Source organism: Oncorhynchus nerka, linkage group LG23 (assembly GCF_034236695.1).
Source record: "Oncorhynchus nerka isolate Pitt River linkage group LG23, Oner_Uvic_2.0, whole genome shotgun sequence".
NCBI classification, from domain to species: Eukaryota; Metazoa; Chordata; class Actinopteri; order Salmoniformes; family Salmonidae; genus Oncorhynchus; species Oncorhynchus nerka.
This window is the reverse complement of record NC_088418.1, coordinates 33,901,185-33,921,368: the sequence shown is the minus strand read 5'-3', so window position 1 is coordinate 33,921,368 and position 20,184 is coordinate 33,901,185. Positions and strand designations below refer to the sequence as shown.

The 20,184-nt window shown below is 40.7% G+C and overlaps 1 protein-coding gene across 1 annotated transcript in view; it reads left to right on the top strand.

The window, feature by feature from the left end:
- The window catches only part of LOC115107209 (cadherin-23-like), a 578,454-nt gene that overhangs the window by 441,384 nt on the left and 116,886 nt on the right, over positions 1-20,184 (top strand). The window contains exon 35 of the mRNA XM_065008058.1: positions 4,202-4,330. Within this exon, the coding sequence (XP_064864130.1) occupies positions 4,202-4,330 (129 nt within the window). The remainder of the gene's footprint in view (positions 1-4,201; positions 4,331-20,184) is intronic.

Sequence of the window (20,184 nt, the reverse complement as noted above, 5' to 3'; positions counted from 1 at the left end):
TGCATGTGATAGGTGTCTCTCTCTCTCCGGTCAGGTTTTGTAGAGAAACAGGGATGTGGTGGTTGACGTCAGTGTGTCGCTGCGGCTCTGTGACTGGTTTGGGGACCATCACAAGGACCGACGCTTTGCATATGACAGGTGAGATCAGCTGACCTTTTTCCCTCATGCAATTCATGGAATTAGTGCAGTGTAAAGAATTTATTGCCACCTGACTCTTCTCTCTGTTTGTATTTTCTTCCCTGTAGGTACCCCTGTTCTTCACAGTAGGATTAGGGTTACCTCACGGTTAATCTGCCCTCCATGAATAGTGGCTACCTGTAGTTCACTGCACAACTCTGCAGTTGGAGACAACCATGTATCTGAATAAAGCATGCATTTAACTTTTGTGGCCTCTGATATATTAACCCTCCTCTAAACCTGTTCAACTGCAAGTGATGTAGACAACCCCCGAATGAAGTAATGCATTGAATAATGACAAGGATGTGCAGTAAGCCTGTTTTAAATGAAACATTTAATATATTATACCTTGCGACTCCTCAACCTCCAGGAACCCCTCGTAGTGCCACACACCGGCAGCACTACTTGGTTCCCTTCCCAGGGCCCACTCCAGGCACAGCCTGTAGGCAGCAAGGTGTAATTGTCCACAAATAACAAAACCAATATCTGTCAAGCACCATTAATAGCATGTTACCCAGCTGTACCATCATTGCCATTTCCAGTTGTAATATCTGGGGCTGGGGGATTGCTAAAATGAATGGGTAGGATTATATGGGTAAAAATAAAAAGTGACATTCCTTCCAGGTAGACTACATCCTCCGCACAAAAATTGAATGAACATGCCTCTATATACAACGCCATGGGTTTTTCAGACTGGTATTTGAGTAACGTTACATCAGTATGGGAATGTTTGTTTGGTAGCTGGCTATATTGTTTCATGACCTTTTTCACAATGTAGCTTTCTATTCGTATGGAAATGAATTAATGTAACATTAACTTGAGCTGGTGATATAAGTCAGCTACCTAGGTAGAACAAGTCTAGTTAGCTACTGTGGCTAGTTAGCTGGCTGCTGCCATTCTAGTTGCCAACACTAGTTAGCTAGACTGGTTCTAGCTAAAGTTAGCTAACTTAGAAGCTGCAAATGAGTTTGTGAAAAAAGTAATGAGTTCAATTAAATAACTAACCTGATGGACATCTGTCCTCCCACTCCCTCTGGTCTGGGCTACCTACTACAGTTCTTATTTGGCATGTTGAAGAAGGTGGAAAGTATCCCTCTGTCCTTGTGGGGGGGCCAATGCTGGGGTGGGCCTCACAATTTCTGCTAGCAGTCCCTGCCTCTGTGCACACTCCTGATAGCAGAGGCATTCCTCTGTGGCCATCACCGGTTGGAAAGGTAGCTATGGCTATTCTACCTAGTTGTTGGTCACTGGGAAAGGATGTTTAACTCTGGAACCTAGGTGCTAGCTAGAGACCGATCTACAACTAAAGCTAACAGAAACATAAAATTAAAGCGTTCTGGCCTTGAATAAAATTTTGAAAATCGCTGAGAATTTAACTAAATATATTGAGCGTCAATATTGTCAGGATTTTATCACTATGTAGTTAACTAACATCTTGTGCTGCTTCCTACTGGTTGCTAATGGTGCCAAGTAGTCAAGACAGGAGAACAAAGTCACAGCCCTGAACATAGATCAGATATATAACCAATCAAGGAATGCTGCATTCTCACTTTGACTTAGACTGTAAGATCTATAATCCTAATCATGTTTATCTTTCTCCTTATTAGCAATTGCCTTTCCCCTTGTAATTAGTTGGTTTTCCTTCATTTTTGAATGGGAAAGATAGCTGATAAAATATTGGTTTTAATTACATCAACTACACCTTTCTTGAATATTGAAATGCAAGTGGTCGTAATTCATCTTTCTCTGTGATTCAAGTGTCATTGCCTATGGGATAGTGCACATTTTTCAACCCACCTTTTGCAAAAAAAACACTAGCAAACTGATCACAGCACCATCTGATGACCATTTAGGGTGTAGAGTTCTCAGCTGATGTGCCACATTTTGTTCAGGAATATGGACTATTGAGAGGAAAAGGTAAATTTAACATGCATTGGCCAATCACAACCTAATAGTTCAAGTTCAAGTTTTATTTGTCACATGCACAAGTATGGAGAAATGCGTAACTTGCAAGCCCTACCCAACAGTGCAGTAATCAATCTCAAATAGTATAACTAATAAATGGGTTAAAACAACATTAACAAGATAGGAAGCCACAGTATATACAGGGTCAGGATAAAATTCAGGAGTAGCAGGATTAATAATAATAATAATATATATTAAACAGTATGGCAGAAGTATAAGTGGTGTATGTGTGGGTTGAGTGTAAGTGAAAGTGTGTGGGTGTTAGTGTGAGTGTGTGCAAGAGTGTCAGTGTAGGGGTGATAGGTGACTGGTAGCAGGAATATATAAATACTTATGGTAATATGCCAATGGTAATACATACAGTGCATTCAGAAAGTATTCAGACCCCTTTGACTTTTTCCACAGTTGCGTTACACAATACCCCATAATGAAAAAGCAAAAAGTTTATTAGAATTTTCTTGCAAATGTATTAAAAACAGAAATACCTCATTTACATAAGTATTCAGACCCTTTGCTATGAGACACGACATTGAGCTCAGGTGCATCCTGCTTCCGTTGATCATCCTTGAGATGGTTCTACAACTTGATTGGATTCAACATGTGGTAAATTCAATAGATTGGACATGATTTGGAAAGGCACACACCTGTCTATATAAGGTCCCGCGGTTGACAGTGCATGTCAGAGCAAAAAACAAGCCATGAGATTGAAGGAATTGTCTGTAGATCTCCGAGACAGGATTGTGTCGAGGTACAGATCTGGGGAAGTTTAACAAAACATTTCTGCAGCATTGAAGAAGAACACAGTGGAACACAGTGGCCTCCATCATTCTTAAATGGAAGAAGTTTTGAACCACCAAGACTCTTCCTAGAGTTGGCTGCCCGGCCAAACTGAGCAATCGGGGAGAAGGGTCTTAATCAGGGAGGTAACCAAGAACCCAATGGTCACTCTGACAGAGCTCTAGAGTTCCTCTGTGGAGATGGGAGAACCTTCCAGAAGGACAACCATCTCTGCAGCACTCCACCAAACAGGCCTTTATGGTAGAGTGGCCAGATGGAAGCCACTCCTCAGTAAAAGGCACATAAAAGCCCACTTGGAGTTTTCCAAAAGGCACCTAAAGACTCTCAGACAATGAGAAACAAGATTCTCTGGTCTGACGAAACCAAGATGGAACTATTTGGCCTGAATGCCAAGTGTCACATCTGTAGGAAACCTGGCACAATCTCTACGGTAAAGCATGGTGGTGGCAGCATCGTGCTGTGGGGATGTTTTTCAGCGGCAGGGACTGGGAGACTAGTCAGGATTGATGGAAGGATGAATGGAGCAAGGTACAGAGAGATCCTTGATGAAAACTTGCTCCAGAGTGCTCGGGACCTCAGACTGGGCCGAGGCAACACAGGCATGGCTTTGGGACAAGTCTCTGACTGTCCTTGAGTGGCCCAGCCAGAGCCTGGACTTGAAACCGATTGAACATCTCTGGAGAGACCTGAAAATAGCTGACACGACGCTCCCCATCCAACCTGACAGAGCTTGAGGTGTGCCAAGCCTGTAGTGTCAAACCCAAGGAGACTCGAGGCTGTAATCGCTGCTAACGGTGCTTGAACAGAGTCCTGAGTAAAGGTAAATGTGACATTTCTGTTTTTATTTTTATAACCCTGTTTTTGCTTTGTCATTATGGGGTATTGTGTGTAGATTGATAAAGGAAAAAAAACAACTGAATCATTTTTAGAATAAGGTTGTAACGTAACAAAATGTTGAGAAACGTTAAGGGATCTGAATACTTTCCGAATGCACTGTACATCTAAACAGAAGTAATAGTTACCAGTAACAGGATAAATAGATAGATACTTATGGTAATGGAAATCAATAATCAATGAACATCAGCTTAGTGGTAGGAATAAATCTAAAACTATGGTTGCGTCTTACGCACGTGTACGTCTGTCTGTCTGTCTGTCTGTCTGTCTGTCTGTCTGTCTGTCTGTCTGTCTGTCCATCCGTCTGTCTGTCTTTGTGTGTGATTGACTGACTGATGTGTGTGCATGTGTGTGTGTGTTATGACAGGTGCGTGCTATGGACAGCGGTGTGCCTCCCCGCTACAGAGACCTCCCTCTAATCATCAACATCCTGGACATCAATGATAACACACCCATCATTGAGAGACAGGTGGGCTACAATGTCAGTATCAGCGAGGTGAGTCACCCAATCACACACACATCAGTCAGTCAGCCAGTCAATCACATATACAGTCAGACACACATATGGAGATTAATTTGGGCCAAGAAAGAGCCTATGGGAGATACTGATACTGATCACCAAGTTACCTAACATCTTAGTAAGCAGCTAAGATACCGTCATATAATAACATGGATTGTCAATGGAGACACATTTTTTCTTAGGCGTCAAACTGCTGACATGTTCACATCATGTACTTGACACATGACATGTACACGTCATGTAGACATTGTGTTCACGTGACACTTACACATCATGTGTCATATTTCAATGTATTATCTGATAATTAATGTCTTCTGAATGTCTACATGTAAATACTATCTTATTACGCCCAGTCTTATGACTAAGTCCGACAAAGACAAGTTGTAATCAGGTTAGAAAAAGCATTAGCATATAACAAGAGAAAAAAAATTAAACAGTAAAACACGGGATAGTATGACTAATGATGTAATTTACCAAGACAACATCAAATTGGAAAAAAATGAAGCACCCACCTAATTACCTAATTATCTTACCTTAAAAGATCTATGCTTAGCATGACTAATGGACCAAGACATTTAATCAATTTAATTAAACTTAGCTAAATTAGGTATATCACAAATAACTGTAACAACTTATATTTGAAATACTATATAAGAAAAAAGATCAGACTAGTTGAGATGCAGCCACCACTCCTGTGTGGATCTCTGCCTATTTCTAAAATCAATAGGGACAGTATTGAAAGTTAATTTACTAACAACAAGAGGGCTCTGTTGGAGCCCTATTTAAGAAATAAGGGGTAGACTTACCTGTTTGACGGATGCAATTATGCTATATTTAAGCAATAAGGCCAGAGCGGGTGTGGTATATGGCCAATATACCACGGCTAAGGGCTGTTTTTATGCGCGACCCAATGTAGAGTGCCTGGATACAACCCTTCGCCATGGTACAGTGGTTGCTCAACTAAAAGTGTTGCGATTATGCTGCGGGATTTAGAGGTAATTTGTGGTTTAGTACGGTACCCTGCGTCACTACTTCATTGCCCCAGACCAGCACAATGGGGAGTTAGAGCACTGATTATGCTTTTGGGTCCCAAGGCGCTACTGTATCTCTAACTGACAATGAATGGGCAACATAAACCAAATATAAACTGATAATTTGTATGACTTCAAAATTGAATTTCAAATATCTGAATGATGTGGATGAAGAAGATGATTGAATTTTGAACAATAGTGTAAGAATTGCTATTCCTCTGTCCTGCACTCGCACACCCGTCAGTATTACTTACTAAAACTTACAAAAATGACTTACTAAGGTTTTTATTCTAAGAGAAACTTAGACTACAATTAGGGTGTGGAAATGTAAGGATTATTTTGCTCTTACTGTAGTACTGTAGCATACTCCCGACCGGTCACGTTGTACAGTGCCAATTTGGGCTATTAGCAGGACAATAGATACTTTGTGCAAGGAAATTGATCAGCATTAAAAACTTTGTGGATGGGGCCTCCCAAATGGCGCAGCAGTCTAAGACACTACAGATGCTGGTTCGATACCTGTGCTGTCCGCGAATGGGAGACCCATGAGTCAACGGTGGGCTTTTGGTTTCTCTCCCTCTAAAAACATTCATATGTAATTCTAAATAACAAACTGGCTTTATTTACAAATTAGTAAGAATGTCGCACCCCATGTTCAAGAATAGCCTTTTTCTCGCTGACTTTAGGTTATTTGAAAACGAAATAAGCTCCAATATATCATTATTTTTAAAACAACTATTATTGTTATTATTATTAATTATTTTGGAATGATATAAAAGCCCCTTAGATATTCTCACAGATCAGATTTTCCCTAACGAAAAATGCCCCTTAGATATTAATATAGAATCCTCCAATCCTCTAAATCTAATTATTGGCTGTGTGTCATGTCATTGATTTAAAAAACAATGTACTGTAGGCCTACCGTAGGCGGCATGAGTCTCACTAGTGTTGAGTAATGTGCTGTTAAAAGTGGTGTAGGTCTTATTGATTTAAAAAGTTAGAAGCAATAGGATTTGAATGATTAAAAAAACTGAATCTCCGTTTGGGTATTTGTTAGACTACCATTAGGGTGTGGAAATGTTATGCTCTTAGTACTGTAGCCTACTCCATACCGTCACATTGTGCAGCGCCATATTTTCAAATCCATCCTCACGGAAACCCTGAGGGTTTAATTTGTTCATTTTCTTGGAATAGAAACACGATAATATTAATCAAATTAACTAAGCTACATTTCTTAAAATCCCATATACTATGCTCTTACAAAAAAGAGTTAAAAATTCTCTAGTACAGCCAATATTGAAGGCGATCGAATGTTCCTCAAAGATGCCCTCTGGTGGTCAAACTAGCACTAACTAGCATTAATGGTAACAATGGCTGACAATTAAATAACATGCCATAGAATTATGTGGCAGCCCGCAAGGTGTGCTGCAGTATGGGAACTTGTTAGTTCAATATCAGCCTGGCTGACGTGCCCAAAGTAAACTACCTGTCGCTCATGCCCTGTTTCCAGGATATGCATATAATTGGTACCATTGGAAGGAAAACACTTTCACGTTTGTAGAAATGTTAAAATAATGTAGGAGACTATAATACAGTAGATATGGTAGGAGAAAATCCAAATAAATACAGGGAAATAAGTACAGGGAAATAATGAAATCCAGCTCCCAGTATGCAATTCCTATGGCTTCCACGGGGTGTCAGCAGTCTATGTTCAAGGTTTCAGCCTTGTTTCTTCCAAAATGAGTAATAAATATGAGTTTTGGTACTGGGACACACTCTTGGAAAATCGTGTTTGGGCTCGCGATGAAGACAAGACGCACCTGCTAATAATGGTTTCCTATTGAACATACTTCTTTCCGTGAGAAATATTATAGTTTGATTACATTTTAGGGTATCTGAGGAGTCAATAGAAACACATTTTGACTTGTTTTAACAAAGTTTCCTTTCTCTGAATCTTGAACAAATGGATTACTCAAATCGATGGTGCCAACTAAACTGACTCTTTGGGATATAAAGAAGGATTTTATCTAACAAAACGACACTACATCTTATAGCTGGTACCCTTTGGATGACAAATCAGAGGAAGATTGTCAAAAAGTAAGCAAATATTTATTCGCTATTTGTGAATTTATGAAACCTGCGCTGGTGGAAAAATATTTTAACCTCTTGTGACGAGCAAACCCGGATCCGGTATCGTAATCATAGCCTCAAATGCATTAGCATAACGCAGCGGACAAAAATACCCCTAGAAACTTTTCCTATTCATGAAAATCGCAAATGAAATAAACATATTCTAACACAAGCTTAGCCTTTTGTTAACAACACTGTCATCTCAGATTTTCTAAATATGCGTTACAGCCAACGCTAGACAAGCATTTGTGTAAGTTTATCATGGCATAATGCTATGCTAGGCTCTGCTGGCAGCAGGCAACATTTTCACGAATATAAGAAAAGCAACCAAATTAAATCATTTGCCTATGAAGAACTTCGGATGCTTTCACTCAGGAGACTCCCAGTTAGATAGAAAATGTTCCTTTTTTCCAAAAATATTATTTTTGTAGGCGAAATAGCTCCCGTTTCTTCATCCTACTTGGCTGAGAAATCGACCGGGAAATGCTGCAACTATAACGCCAAACTTTTTTCAAAATTTGCTCCATAATATCGACAGACACATGGCAAACGTTGTTTAGGATCCATCCTCAGGTTGTTTTTAACATATATATTCGATAATATATCCGTTGAGGAAATTGGTTTCTCATAAGAAGCGATTGGAAAAATGGCTACCTCAGTATTTTACGCAAGATTTTCTGCGGGAGACACCATGTGACCACAAGCTATATATGGTCCCTTACGGCCATTCTTCAATGGAAATGCCTAAAAAGACGTCACAATGCCGTAGACACCTTGGGGAATGCGTGGAAAATGTAAGCTCATTCGTAGCTCATTCACAGCCATATAAGGAGTCATTGGAATGAGGCACTTCCTGATTGGATTTTTATCTGGGTTTCGCCTGTAACATCAGTTCTGTGGCACTCACAGACAATATCTTTGCAGTTTTGGAAACGTCAGAGTGTTTTCTTTCCAAAGCTGTCAATTATATGCATAGTCGAGAATCTTTTCGTGACAAAATATCTTGCTTAAAACGGGAACGTTTTTCATCCAAAATGAATAGCGCCCCCTAATGCATAACTGGTTAATGTGGGGCGCCGCATGGCATGCTTTCGCTGTAATGGCTACTGTAAATCGAACAGCGCAGTTAGATTAACAAGAATAAGCTTTCAACCAATAATAGACACTTGTATGTACATACATGTTTAATATCCATAATTTTTATGATTATTTGAATTGCGCGCCCTCCAGTTTCACCGGAAGTTGCTAGCGGAACACCTAGCCCTAAGAGAACCACTGTACAGTCATGGCCAAAAGTTTTGAGAATGACAAAAATATACATTTTCACCAAGTCTGCTGCCTCAGTTTGTATGATGGCAATTTATATATACTCCAGAATGTTATGAAGAGTGATCAGATGAATTGCAATTAATTGCAAAGTACCTATTTGCCATGCAAATGAACTGAATCCCACAAAAACATTTCCACTTCATTTCAGCCCTGCCTCCAAAGGACGAGCTGACATCATGTCAGTGATTCTCTCATTAACACAGGTTTGAGTGTTGACGAGGACACGGCTGGACATCACTCTGTCATGCTGATTGAGTTTGAATAACAGACTGGAAGATTCAAAAGGGTGGTGCTTGGAATTATTGTTCTTCAAGTCAAATCAAATGTATTTATATGGCTTCATACATCAGCTGATATCTCAAAGTGCTGTACAGAAAACCAGCCTAAAATCCCAAACAGCAAGCAATGCAGGTGTAGAAGAACGGTGGCTAGGAAACACTCCCTAGACAGGCCAAAACCTAAAAAGAAACCTAGAGAGGAACCAGGCTATGAGGGGTGGCCAGTCCTCTTCTGGCTGTGCCGGGTGGAGATTATAACAGAACATTGCCAAGATGTTCAAATGTTCATAAATGACCAGCATGGTCAAATAATAATAATCACAGTAGTTGTCGAGGGTGCAGCAAGTCAGCACCTCAGGAGTAAATGTCAGTTGGCTTTTCATAGCCGATCATTAAGAGTATCTCTACCACTCCTGCTGTCTCTAGATAGTTGAAAACAGCATGTTTGGGACAGGTAGCACGTCCGGTGAACAGGTCAGAATCCCATAGCCGCAGGCAGAACAGTTGAAACTGGAGCAGCAGCACGGTCAGGTGGACTGGGGACAGCAAGGAGTCCTCATGCCAGGTAGTCCTGAGGCAGGGTCCTAGGTCCTCCTCTGAGAGAGAGAAAGAGAGAATTAGAGAGAGCATACTTAAAATTCACACAGGACACCGGATAAGACAGGAGAAATACTCCAGATATAACATACTGACCCTAGCCACCCGACACATAAACTACTGCAGCATAAAAACTGGAGGCTGAGACAGGAGGGGTCAGGAGACACTGTGGCCCCATCTGATGATACCCCCGGACAGGGCCAAACAGGAAGGATACAACCCTACGCACTTTGCCAAAGCACAGCCCCCACACCACAAGAGGGATATCTTCAACCACCAACTTACCATCCTGTGACAAGGCCGAGTATAGCCCACAAAGATCTCCGCCATGGCACAACCCAAGGGTGGGGTGCCAACCCAGACAGGAATATCACATCAGTGACTCAAACCACTCAAGTGACGCACCCCTTCTAGGGACGGCATGAAAGAGCACCAGTAAGCAAGTGACTCAACCCCTGTAATATGGTTAGAGGCAGAGAATCCCAGTGGAAAGAGGGGAACCGGCCGGGCAGAGACAGCAAGGGCGATTCGTTGCTCCAGAGCCTTTCCATTCACCTTCACTCCTGGGCCAGACTACACTCAATCATATGACCCACTGAAGAGATGAGTCTTCAGTAAAAACTTTAAGGTTGAGACCATGTCTGGGTCTCTCACATGGGTAGGCAGACCATTCCATAAAAATGGAGCTCTATAGGAGAAAGCCCTGCCTCCAGCTGTTTGCTTAGAAATTCTAGGAACAATTAGGAGGCCTGCGTCTTGTGACCGTAGCGTACGTGTAGGTATGTACGGCAGGACCAAATCAGAGAGATAGGTAGGAGCAAGCCCATGTAATGCTTTGTAGGTTAGCAGTAAAACCTTGAAATGTTCCCTTGCCTTAACAGGAAGCCAGTGTAGAGAGGCTAGCACTGGTGTAATATGATCAAATATTTTGGTTCTAGTCAGGATTCTAGCAGCGGTATTTAGCACTAACTGAAGGTTTTTTAGTGCTTTATCCGGATAGCCGGAAAGTAGAGCATTGCAGTAGTCTAACCTAGCAGTAACAAAAGCATGGATTAATATTTCTGCATAATTTTTGGACAGAAAGTTTCTGATTTTTGCAATGTTACGTAGATGGAAAAAAGCTGTCCTGAAGCAGTCTTGATATGTTTGTCAAAAGAGAGATCAGGGTCCAGAGTAACACCGAGGTCCTTCGCAGTTTTATTTGAGATGACTGTACAACCATTAAGATTCATTGTCAGATTCAACAGAAGATCTCTTTGATTCTTGGGACCTAGAACAAGCATCTCTGTTTTGTCAGAGTTTAAGAGTAGAAAGTTTGCAGCCATCCACTTCCTTATGTCTGAAACACAGACTTCTAGCGAGGGTAATTTTGGGGCTTCACCATGTTTCATTGAAATGTACAGCTAGCTGTGTGTCATCCGCATGGCAGTAAAAGTTAACATTATGTTTTCGAATGACATCCCCAAAGGTAAAATTTATAGTGAAAACAATAGTGGTCCTAAAACGGAACCTTGAGGAACACCGAAATTTACAGTTGATTTGTCAGAGGACAAACCATTCACAGAGACAAACTGATATCTTTCCGACAGATAAGATCTAAACCAGGCCAGAACTTGTCCGTGTAGACCAATTTGGGTTTCCAATCTCTCCAAAAGAATGTGGTGATCGATGGTATCAAAGCAGCACTAAGGTCAAGGAGCACGAGGACAGATGCAGAGCCTCGGTCTGATGCCATTACAAGGTAATTTACCACCTTAACAAGTGCAGTCTCAGTGCTATGATGGGGTCTAAAACCAGACTTACGCATTTCGTATACATTGTTTGTCTTCAGGAAGGCAGTGAGTGAGCCTTTTCTAAAAATGTTGAGAGGAATGGAAGATTCGATATAGGCCGATAGTTTTTTATATTTTCTGGGTCAAGGTTTGGATTTTTCAAAAGAGGCTTTATCACTACTTTATTACGGTACACATCCGGTGGATAGAGAGCCGTTTATTATGTTCAACATAGGAGGGCCAAGCACAGGAAGCAGCTCTTTCAGTAGTTTAGTTGGAATAAGGTCCAGTGTGCAACTTGAAGGTTTAGAGGACATGATTATTTTCATCATTGTGTCAAGATATATAGTACTAAAACACTTGAGTGTCTCTCTTGATCCTAGGTCCTGGCAGAGTTGTGCAGACTCAGGACAACTGAGCTTTGAAGGAATACGCAGATTTAAAGAGGAGTCTGTCATTTGCTAATCATGATCTTTTCCATGAATTTATTACTTCTGAAGTGAAAGCAATCCTCACTTCGGGAATGCTGCTTCTTAGTTAGCTTTGCGACAGTATCAAAAATAAATTTCGGATTGTTCTTATTTTCCTCAATAAAGTTGGAAAAATAGGATGATCGAGCAGCAGTGAGGGCTCTTCGATACTGCACGGTACTGTCTTTCCAAGCTAGTCGGAAGGCTTCCAGTTTGGTGTGGCGCCATTTCCGTTCCAATTTTCTGGAAGCTTGCTTCAGAGCTCGGGTATTTTCTGTATACCAGGGAGCTAGTTTCTTATGAGAAATATTTTTAGTTTTTAGGGGTGCAACTGCATCTAGGGTATTGCGCAACGTTAAATTGAGTTCTTCAGTTAGGTGGTTAACTGATTTTTGTCCTCTGACGTCCTTGGGTAGGCAGAGGGAGTCTGGAAGGGCATCAAGGAATCTTTGTGTTGTCTGTGAATTTATAGCACAACTTTTGATACTCCTTGGTTGGGGTCTGAGCAGATTATTTGTTGCAATTGCAAACATAATAAAATGGTGGTCCGATAGTCCAGGATTATGAGGAAAAACATTAAGATCCACAACATTTATTCCATGGGACAGAATTAGGTCCAGAGTCTGACTGTGACATTGAGTAGGTCCAGAGACATGTTGGACAAACCCACTGAGTCGATGATGGCTCCAAAAGCCTTTTGGAGTGGGTCTGTGGACTTTTCCATGTGAATATTAACCTGTTGCCTCTACTTGGGACGCTTGCGTCCCAACTAGAGCTCTGGAAATGCAAATGCGCTACGCTAAATGCTAATAGTATTAGTTAAAACTCAAAAGTTCATTAAAATACACATGCAGGGTATCAAATTAAAGCTACACTCGTTGTGAATCCAGGCAACAAGTCCGATTTTTAAAATGCTTTTCGGCGACAGCATGAGAAGCTATTATCTGATAGCATGCACCAATACACTACAACAGAAAAGCACAGCAGGGGACGTAAACAAAATAATTAGCATTTCGGCGTTACACAAACCGCACAATAAAATAGAAAACAGTCATTACCTTTCACCATCTTCTTTGTTGGCACTCCTAGATGTCCCATAAACACTATTGGGTCTTTATTTCGATTAAATCGGGCCATATAAAGCCAAGATATCGTTATATGTAGACTGTGTGATAAACAAAAAAAACAGCGATTTCACAACGTAACGTCATTTTTTAAAATTCAAAAAGTAGACGATAAACTTTCACAAAACACTTCGAAATACGTTTGTAATGCTACTTTAGGTATTAGTAAACGTTAATAAGCGATAAAAATCATCCGTAGGCGATGTACATATCATTAGCTGTCGTCTTGGAAAAATTTCAGGAGAGAGCTCTTCCGGAATGATCTGGGCGGAGACCGGAGGTACGTCGTGCCCCTCTTTCGGTTCAACCAAGAATCAAAGAGGATTAAATTCACAAGATACTCGACTGCATGGGGATGCTGTGGGAGTTGAATGCTCGGTCTTATCTAATTCGGCTCACTGTTAACAATGGCTGGAAGTGGCGCAATGATATTTATTTCCATTTTCTGTGATCAGGTTTTCCTGCGCTTTCCGATGTAACGCACGTTATGTAATAGCCACAGTCGTGATTTAACCAGTTTTAAAAACGTCCGAGGGTTTCCTATACACACATTCTAACCATATGAACGTACTATATTCCTGGCATGAGTAGCAGGGCGCTGAAATGTTGCGCGATTTTTAACAAAATGTTCAAAAAAGTAGAGGGTAGGAGCAACTAGTTAAAACTGGGGTTACGGGGGACCTTTGATGTGATCAGGGGAGACTGTCCCTATTGGAGGAAATAACAACAATTATAAACTGCGTGGTTTGATCCTTGAATGCTGATTGGCTGACAGCCATTGTATATCAGATTGTATACCATGGGTATGACAAAACATGTATTATTACCTCTCTAATTACATCAGTAACCAGTTTATAATAGCAATAAGGCACCTCAGGGGTTTGTGGTATATGGCCAATATACAGTCGTGGCCAAAAGTTTTGAGAATGACACAAATATTAATTTCCACAAAGTTTGCTGCTTCAGTGTCTTTAGATATTTTTGTCAGATGTTACTATGGAATACTGAAGTATAATTACAAGTATTTCATAAGTTCAAAGGCTTTTATTGACAATTACATGAAGTTGATGCAAAGTGTTAATATTTGCCGTGTTGACCCTTCTTTTTCAAGACCTCTGCAATCCGCTCTGGCATGCTGTCAAATAACTTCTGGGCCACATCCTGACTGATGGCATCCCATTCTTGCATAATCAATGTTTGGAGTTTGTCAGAATTTGTGAGTTTTTGTTTGTCCACCCACCTCTTGAGGATTGACCACAAGTTCTCAATGGGATTAATGTCTGGGGAGTTTCCTGGCCATGGACCCAAAATATTGATGTTTTGTTCCCCGAGCCACTTAGTTATCACTTTTTCCTTATGGCAAGGTGCTCCATCATGCTGGAAAAGGTATTGTTCGTCACCAAACTGTTTCAGGATGGTTGGGAGAAGTTGCTCTCGGAGGATGTTTTGGTACCATTCTTTATTCATGGCTGTGTTCTTAGGCACAATTGTGAGTGAGCCCACTCCCTTGGCTGAGAAGCAACCCCACACATGAATGGTCTCAGGATGCTTTACTGTTGGCATGACACAGGACTGATGGTAGCGCTCACCCTGTCTTCTCCGGACAAGCTTTTTTCCGGATGCCCCAAACAATCGGAAAGGGGATTCATCAGAGAATATGACTTTTGGCAGAATATCAGTCTGTCCCTGATGTTTTTCCTGGAGAGAAGTGGCTTCTTTGCTGCCCTTCTTGACACCAAGCCATCCTCCAAAAGTCTTCCCCTCACTGTGCGTGCAGATGCACTCACACCTGCCTGCTGCCATTCCTGAGCAAGCTCTGTACTGGTGGTGCCCCGATCCCGCAGCTGAATCAACTTTAGGAGACGGTCCTGGTTGCTTGCTGGAGTTTATTGGGCACCCTGAAGCCTTCTTCACAACAGTTGAACCGCTCTCCTTGAAGTTCTTGATGATCCGATAAATGGTTGATTTAGGTGCAATCTTACTGGCAGCAATATCTGTGCCTGTGATGCCCTTTTTGTGCAAAGCAATGATGACGGTATGTGTTTCCTTGCATGGTTACCATGGTTGACAGGGGTCTCTGGCCCCCTCCCAGTTAGGGGGAGTGATGAGCTCTACAGCAGAGTCTCACAACTCAATCACTCGTTGAAAACTGTTTTCTGCCCCTCACAAAAGATAGAATTTGTTGATAATTGGCCCTCTTTCTGGGACTCACCCACAAACAGAACCAAGCATGGCCTGCTGAGGAGTGACGGACTCCATCCTAGCTGGAGGGGTGCTCTCATCTTATCTACCAACATAGACATGGCTCTAACTCCTCTAGCTCCACAATGAAATAGGGTGCAGGCCAGGCAGCAGGTTGTTAGCCAGCCTGCCACCTTAGTGGAGTCTGCCACTAGCACAGTCAGTGTAGTCAGCTCAGCTATCCCCATTGAGACCGTGTCTGTGCCTTGACCTAGGTTGGGCAAAACGAAACATGGCGGTGTTCGCCTTAGCAATCTCACTAGGGTAAAGACCTCCTCCATTCCTGCCATTATCGAAAGAGATCGTGATACCTCACATCTCAAAATAGGGCTACTTAATGTTAGATCCCTAAATTCAAAGGCAGTTATAGTCAATGAACTTATCACTGATCATAATCTCGATGGGATTGGCCTGACTGAAACATGGCTTAAGCCTGATGAATTTACTGTGTTAAATGAGGCCTCACCACCTGGTTACACTAGTGACCATATCCCCAGTGCATCCCGCAAAGGCGGAGATGTTGCTAAAATTTACGATAGCAAATTAAAATTTGCAAAAAAATGATGTTTTCGTCTTTTGAGCTTCTAGTCATGAAATCTATGCAGCCTACTCAATCACTTTTTATAGCTACTGTTTACAGGCCTCCTGGGCCATACACAGCGTTCCTCATCGAGTTCCCTGAATTCCTATCGGACCTTGTAGTCATAGCAGATAATATTCTAATTTTTGGTGACTTTAACCTCTTCAGTCGACCCTCTACTTTTTTGAACATTTTGTTAAAAATCGCGCAACATTTCAGCGCCCTGCTACTCATGCCAGGAATATAGTACGTTCATATGGTTAGAATGTGTGGATAGGAAACCCTCGGACGTTTTTAAAACTGGTTAAATCACAACTGTGGCTATTACATAACGTGCGTTACATCGGAAAGCGCAGGAAAACCTGATCACAGAAAATGGAAATAAATATCCTTGCGCCACTTCCAGCAATTGTTAACAGTGAGCCGAATTAGATAAGACCGAGCATTCAACTCCCACAGCATCCCCATGTTGTCGAGTATCTTGTGAATTTAATCATCTTTGATTCTTGGTTGAACCGAAAGAGGGGCACCGCTTACCTCCGGTCTCCGCCCTGATCATTCCGGAAGAGCTCTCTCCTGAAATTTTTTTCCAAGACGACAGCTAATGATATTTACATCGCCTACGGATGATTTTTATCGCTTATTAACGTTTACTAATACCTAAAGTAGCATTACAAACGTATTTCGAAGTGTTTTGTGAAAGTTTATCGTCTACTTTTTGAATTTTAAAAATGACGTTACGTTGTGAAATCGCTGTTTTTTTCGTTTATCACACAGTCTACATATAACGATATCTTGGCTTTATATGGCCCGATTTAATCGAAATAAAGACCCAATAGTGTTTATGGGACATCTAGGAGTGCCAACAAAGAAGATGGTGAAAGGTAATGACTGTTTTCTATTTTATTGTGCGGTTTGTGTAACGCCGAAATGCTAATTATTTTGTTTACGTCCCCTGCTGTGCTTTTCTGTTGTAGTGTATTGGTGCATGCTATCAGATAATAGCTTCTCATGCTGTCGCCGAAAAGCATTTTAAAAATCTGACTTGTTGCCTGGATTCACAACGAGTGTAGCTTTAATTTGATACCCTGCATGTGTATTTTAATGAACTTTTGAGTTTTAACTAATACTATTAGCATTTAGCGTAGCGCATTTGCATTTCCAGAGCTCTAGTTGGGACGCAAGCGTCCCAGGTAGAGGTAAGAGGTTAACTGACAGTTAACCCCTCTTTGCGAATTGAATGAAAATTATGAAACACGGATAGACAGAAATGAGAAATAATTGTTTACGTTTGTTTCTTTTTTATTGTTAACATTTTTTGGGAAGCCTCACTTACCTTTACATCCATGAATACCTGTAACTTTGTGGGCTGAAGGTCATTTCACTTATGGTGTTTAATAGATCAATCAAATGGTGTGTGCACAGAGCACTGTCCGGATGCTGGACTTATTTTGGATTAGACAAAAATGCTCATGGAACCAAGTTAACCTACTTTTTAAAGGAATTTGTTTGACAACCAGATGAAACATCATGACTGTTTGTGTTCATGACACATTTAACATCTTGAAGCTAGGGGGCACTATTTTTATGTTTGGAAAAATAACGTTCCCAAAGTAAACGGCCTATTTCTCAGGACCAGATGCTAGAATATGCATATAATTGACAGATTAGGATAGAAAACACTCTAAACTTTCCAAAACTGTCAAAATATTGTCTGTGAGTATAACAGAACTGATATTGCAGGCGAAACCCCGAGAAAAATCAAACCAGGAAGTGACTTCTATTTTGAAAACTCCATGTTCCATAGCCTCCCATTGCTCCATTTAAAGGGATATCAACCAGATTCCTTTTCCTATCGCTTCCTCAAGGTGTCAACAGTTTTCAGACATAGTTTCATGCTTTTATTTTGAAGAATGAGTGTGAACGACCACATTGCGTAAGTGGATAGGTGGGGGCTCTCAGAGTGAATTGTGTGCAAAAGAGAAAGACTCCCGGTCCTAGTGAAAAGCCAACTGTCCCGGTTGATATATTATCGAATAGATATTTGAAAAACACCCTGAGGATTGATTATAAAAAACGTCTGACATGTTTCTGTGGACATTAGGGATATAATTTGGAATTTTTGTCTGCGTTGTTGTGACCGCTCTTTCCGGTGGATTCCTGGGCATAACGCACCAAACTAACGGAGGTATTTTGATATAAAAAGTATCTTTATGGAACAAAAGGAACATTTGTTGTCTAACTGGGAGTCTCGTGAGTGAAAACATCCGAAGATCATTAAAGGTAAACAATTAATTTGATTGCTTTTCTGATTTTCGTGACCAAGTTACCTGATGCTAAGTGTGCTTATTGTTTTGTGGATCGATCGATAAACTTACACACGCTTGTATTGCTTTCACTGTAAAGCATAATTTCAAAATCTGAGATGACAGTTGGATTAACAAAAGGCTAAGCTGTGTTTTGCAATATTGCACTTGTGATTTCATGAATATGAATATTTTCTAGTAATATTATTTGACTGTGGCGCTATGCTATTCAGCGTTGCTGATGATAATTATATCGGATCCGGTATGGGTGGTTCAGAGAGGTTAACGGTAAAGCATTTTCTTTGTTAAATTTGGCCTACATGTCTTAACTATAAAACCCCATTAACTTTGGGATGTGTGGGACACGAGCGTCACACCTGGCCAAAAGCCAGTGAAAATGCAGAGCGCCAAATTCAAATAAATTACTATAAAAATCCAACTTTCATGAAATCACACATGTAAGATACCAAATTAAAGCTACACGTGTTGTGAATCCAGCCAACGTGTCAGATTTCAAAATGGATTTTCGGTGAAAGCAAACAATGCTATTATCTGAGAGTAGCACCTCCGTAAACAAAGAGAGAAAACATATTTCAACCCTACAGGCGCGACACAAAACATAGAGATAAAAATATAAATCATGCCTTTCGATATATATCCAAAATGTCAATTTATTTGGCGCTTTTGATCCAGAAAAACACCGGTTCCAACTTGCGCAACGTGACTACAAAATATCTCAAAAGTTACCTGTAAACTTTGCCAAAACATTCAAACTACTTTTGTTATACAACTTTAGGTATTTTTTAAAGTAAATAATCAATAAAATTGAAGACGGGATAATCTTTGTTCAATACAGGAAGAAAACAAACTGACACTACCTTTCTGGTCATGCGCCTCTATCTAACAGTACACTTGAAGTGACCCTAGTTTTGAACAGGGCTACTTCTTCATTACACAAAGGAAAAACCACAACCAATTTCTAAAGACTGGTGACATCCAGTGGAAACGGTAGGAACTGCAAGAAGTTCCCTTAGAAATCTGGATTCCCAATGAAAACAATTGAAAAGAGAATGACCTAAAAAAAAAAAAATATCTGAAGGGTTTTTCCTCTGGGTTTCACCTGCTACATAAGATATGTTATACTCACAGACATGATTCAAACAGTTTTAGAAACTTCAGTGTTTTCTACCCAAATATACTAACACTATGCATATCGTATCTTAAAGGGATGAGTAGCAGGCAGTTGAATCTGGGCATGCATTTCATCCGGACGTGAAAATACTGCCCCCTGTCACCAAGAAGTTAAAAGAAATGTGTGCAATAGGAGGTCCCAGTAAAAAAGTGACCCCCAAATGTCACGGTATAATTCACACTCCTGATGGTCATTTCAAGTTAATTTACTGCTGTATGCTTATACCAATAAATAATATCCTGACCTTGAATGCAATCATTATAACAATACTTTTGGAAGTAACTTCTCTGGGATATGTGGGACAGTAGCGTCCCACCTCGCCAACAGCCAGTGAAATTGCAGGACATCAAATAAAATAAAACAGAAATCCCATAATTAAAATTCCTCAAATATAGAAGTGTTATACACCATTTTAAAGATAAACTTCTTGTAAATCCAGCCAGTGTCCGATTTCAAAAAAGCTTTACGGCAAAAGCACACCAAACGATTATGTTAGGTCAGCACCTAGTCACAGAAAACCATACAGCCATTTTCCAGCCAAGGAGAGGGCTCACAGAAGTCAGAAATAGCGATTAACTTAATCGCTAACCTTTGATGATCTTCATCAGATGGCACTCACAGGACTTCATGTTACACAATAAATGAGTGACAATAAAGTTAATCTTTATGTCAAAAAAACTCATTTGAAATTGGTGTGTTATGTTGAGAAATGCATTGTCTCAAAGAAACATCCGGTGAAAGTGCAGAGAGCCACATCAAATTACAGAAATACTCATAATA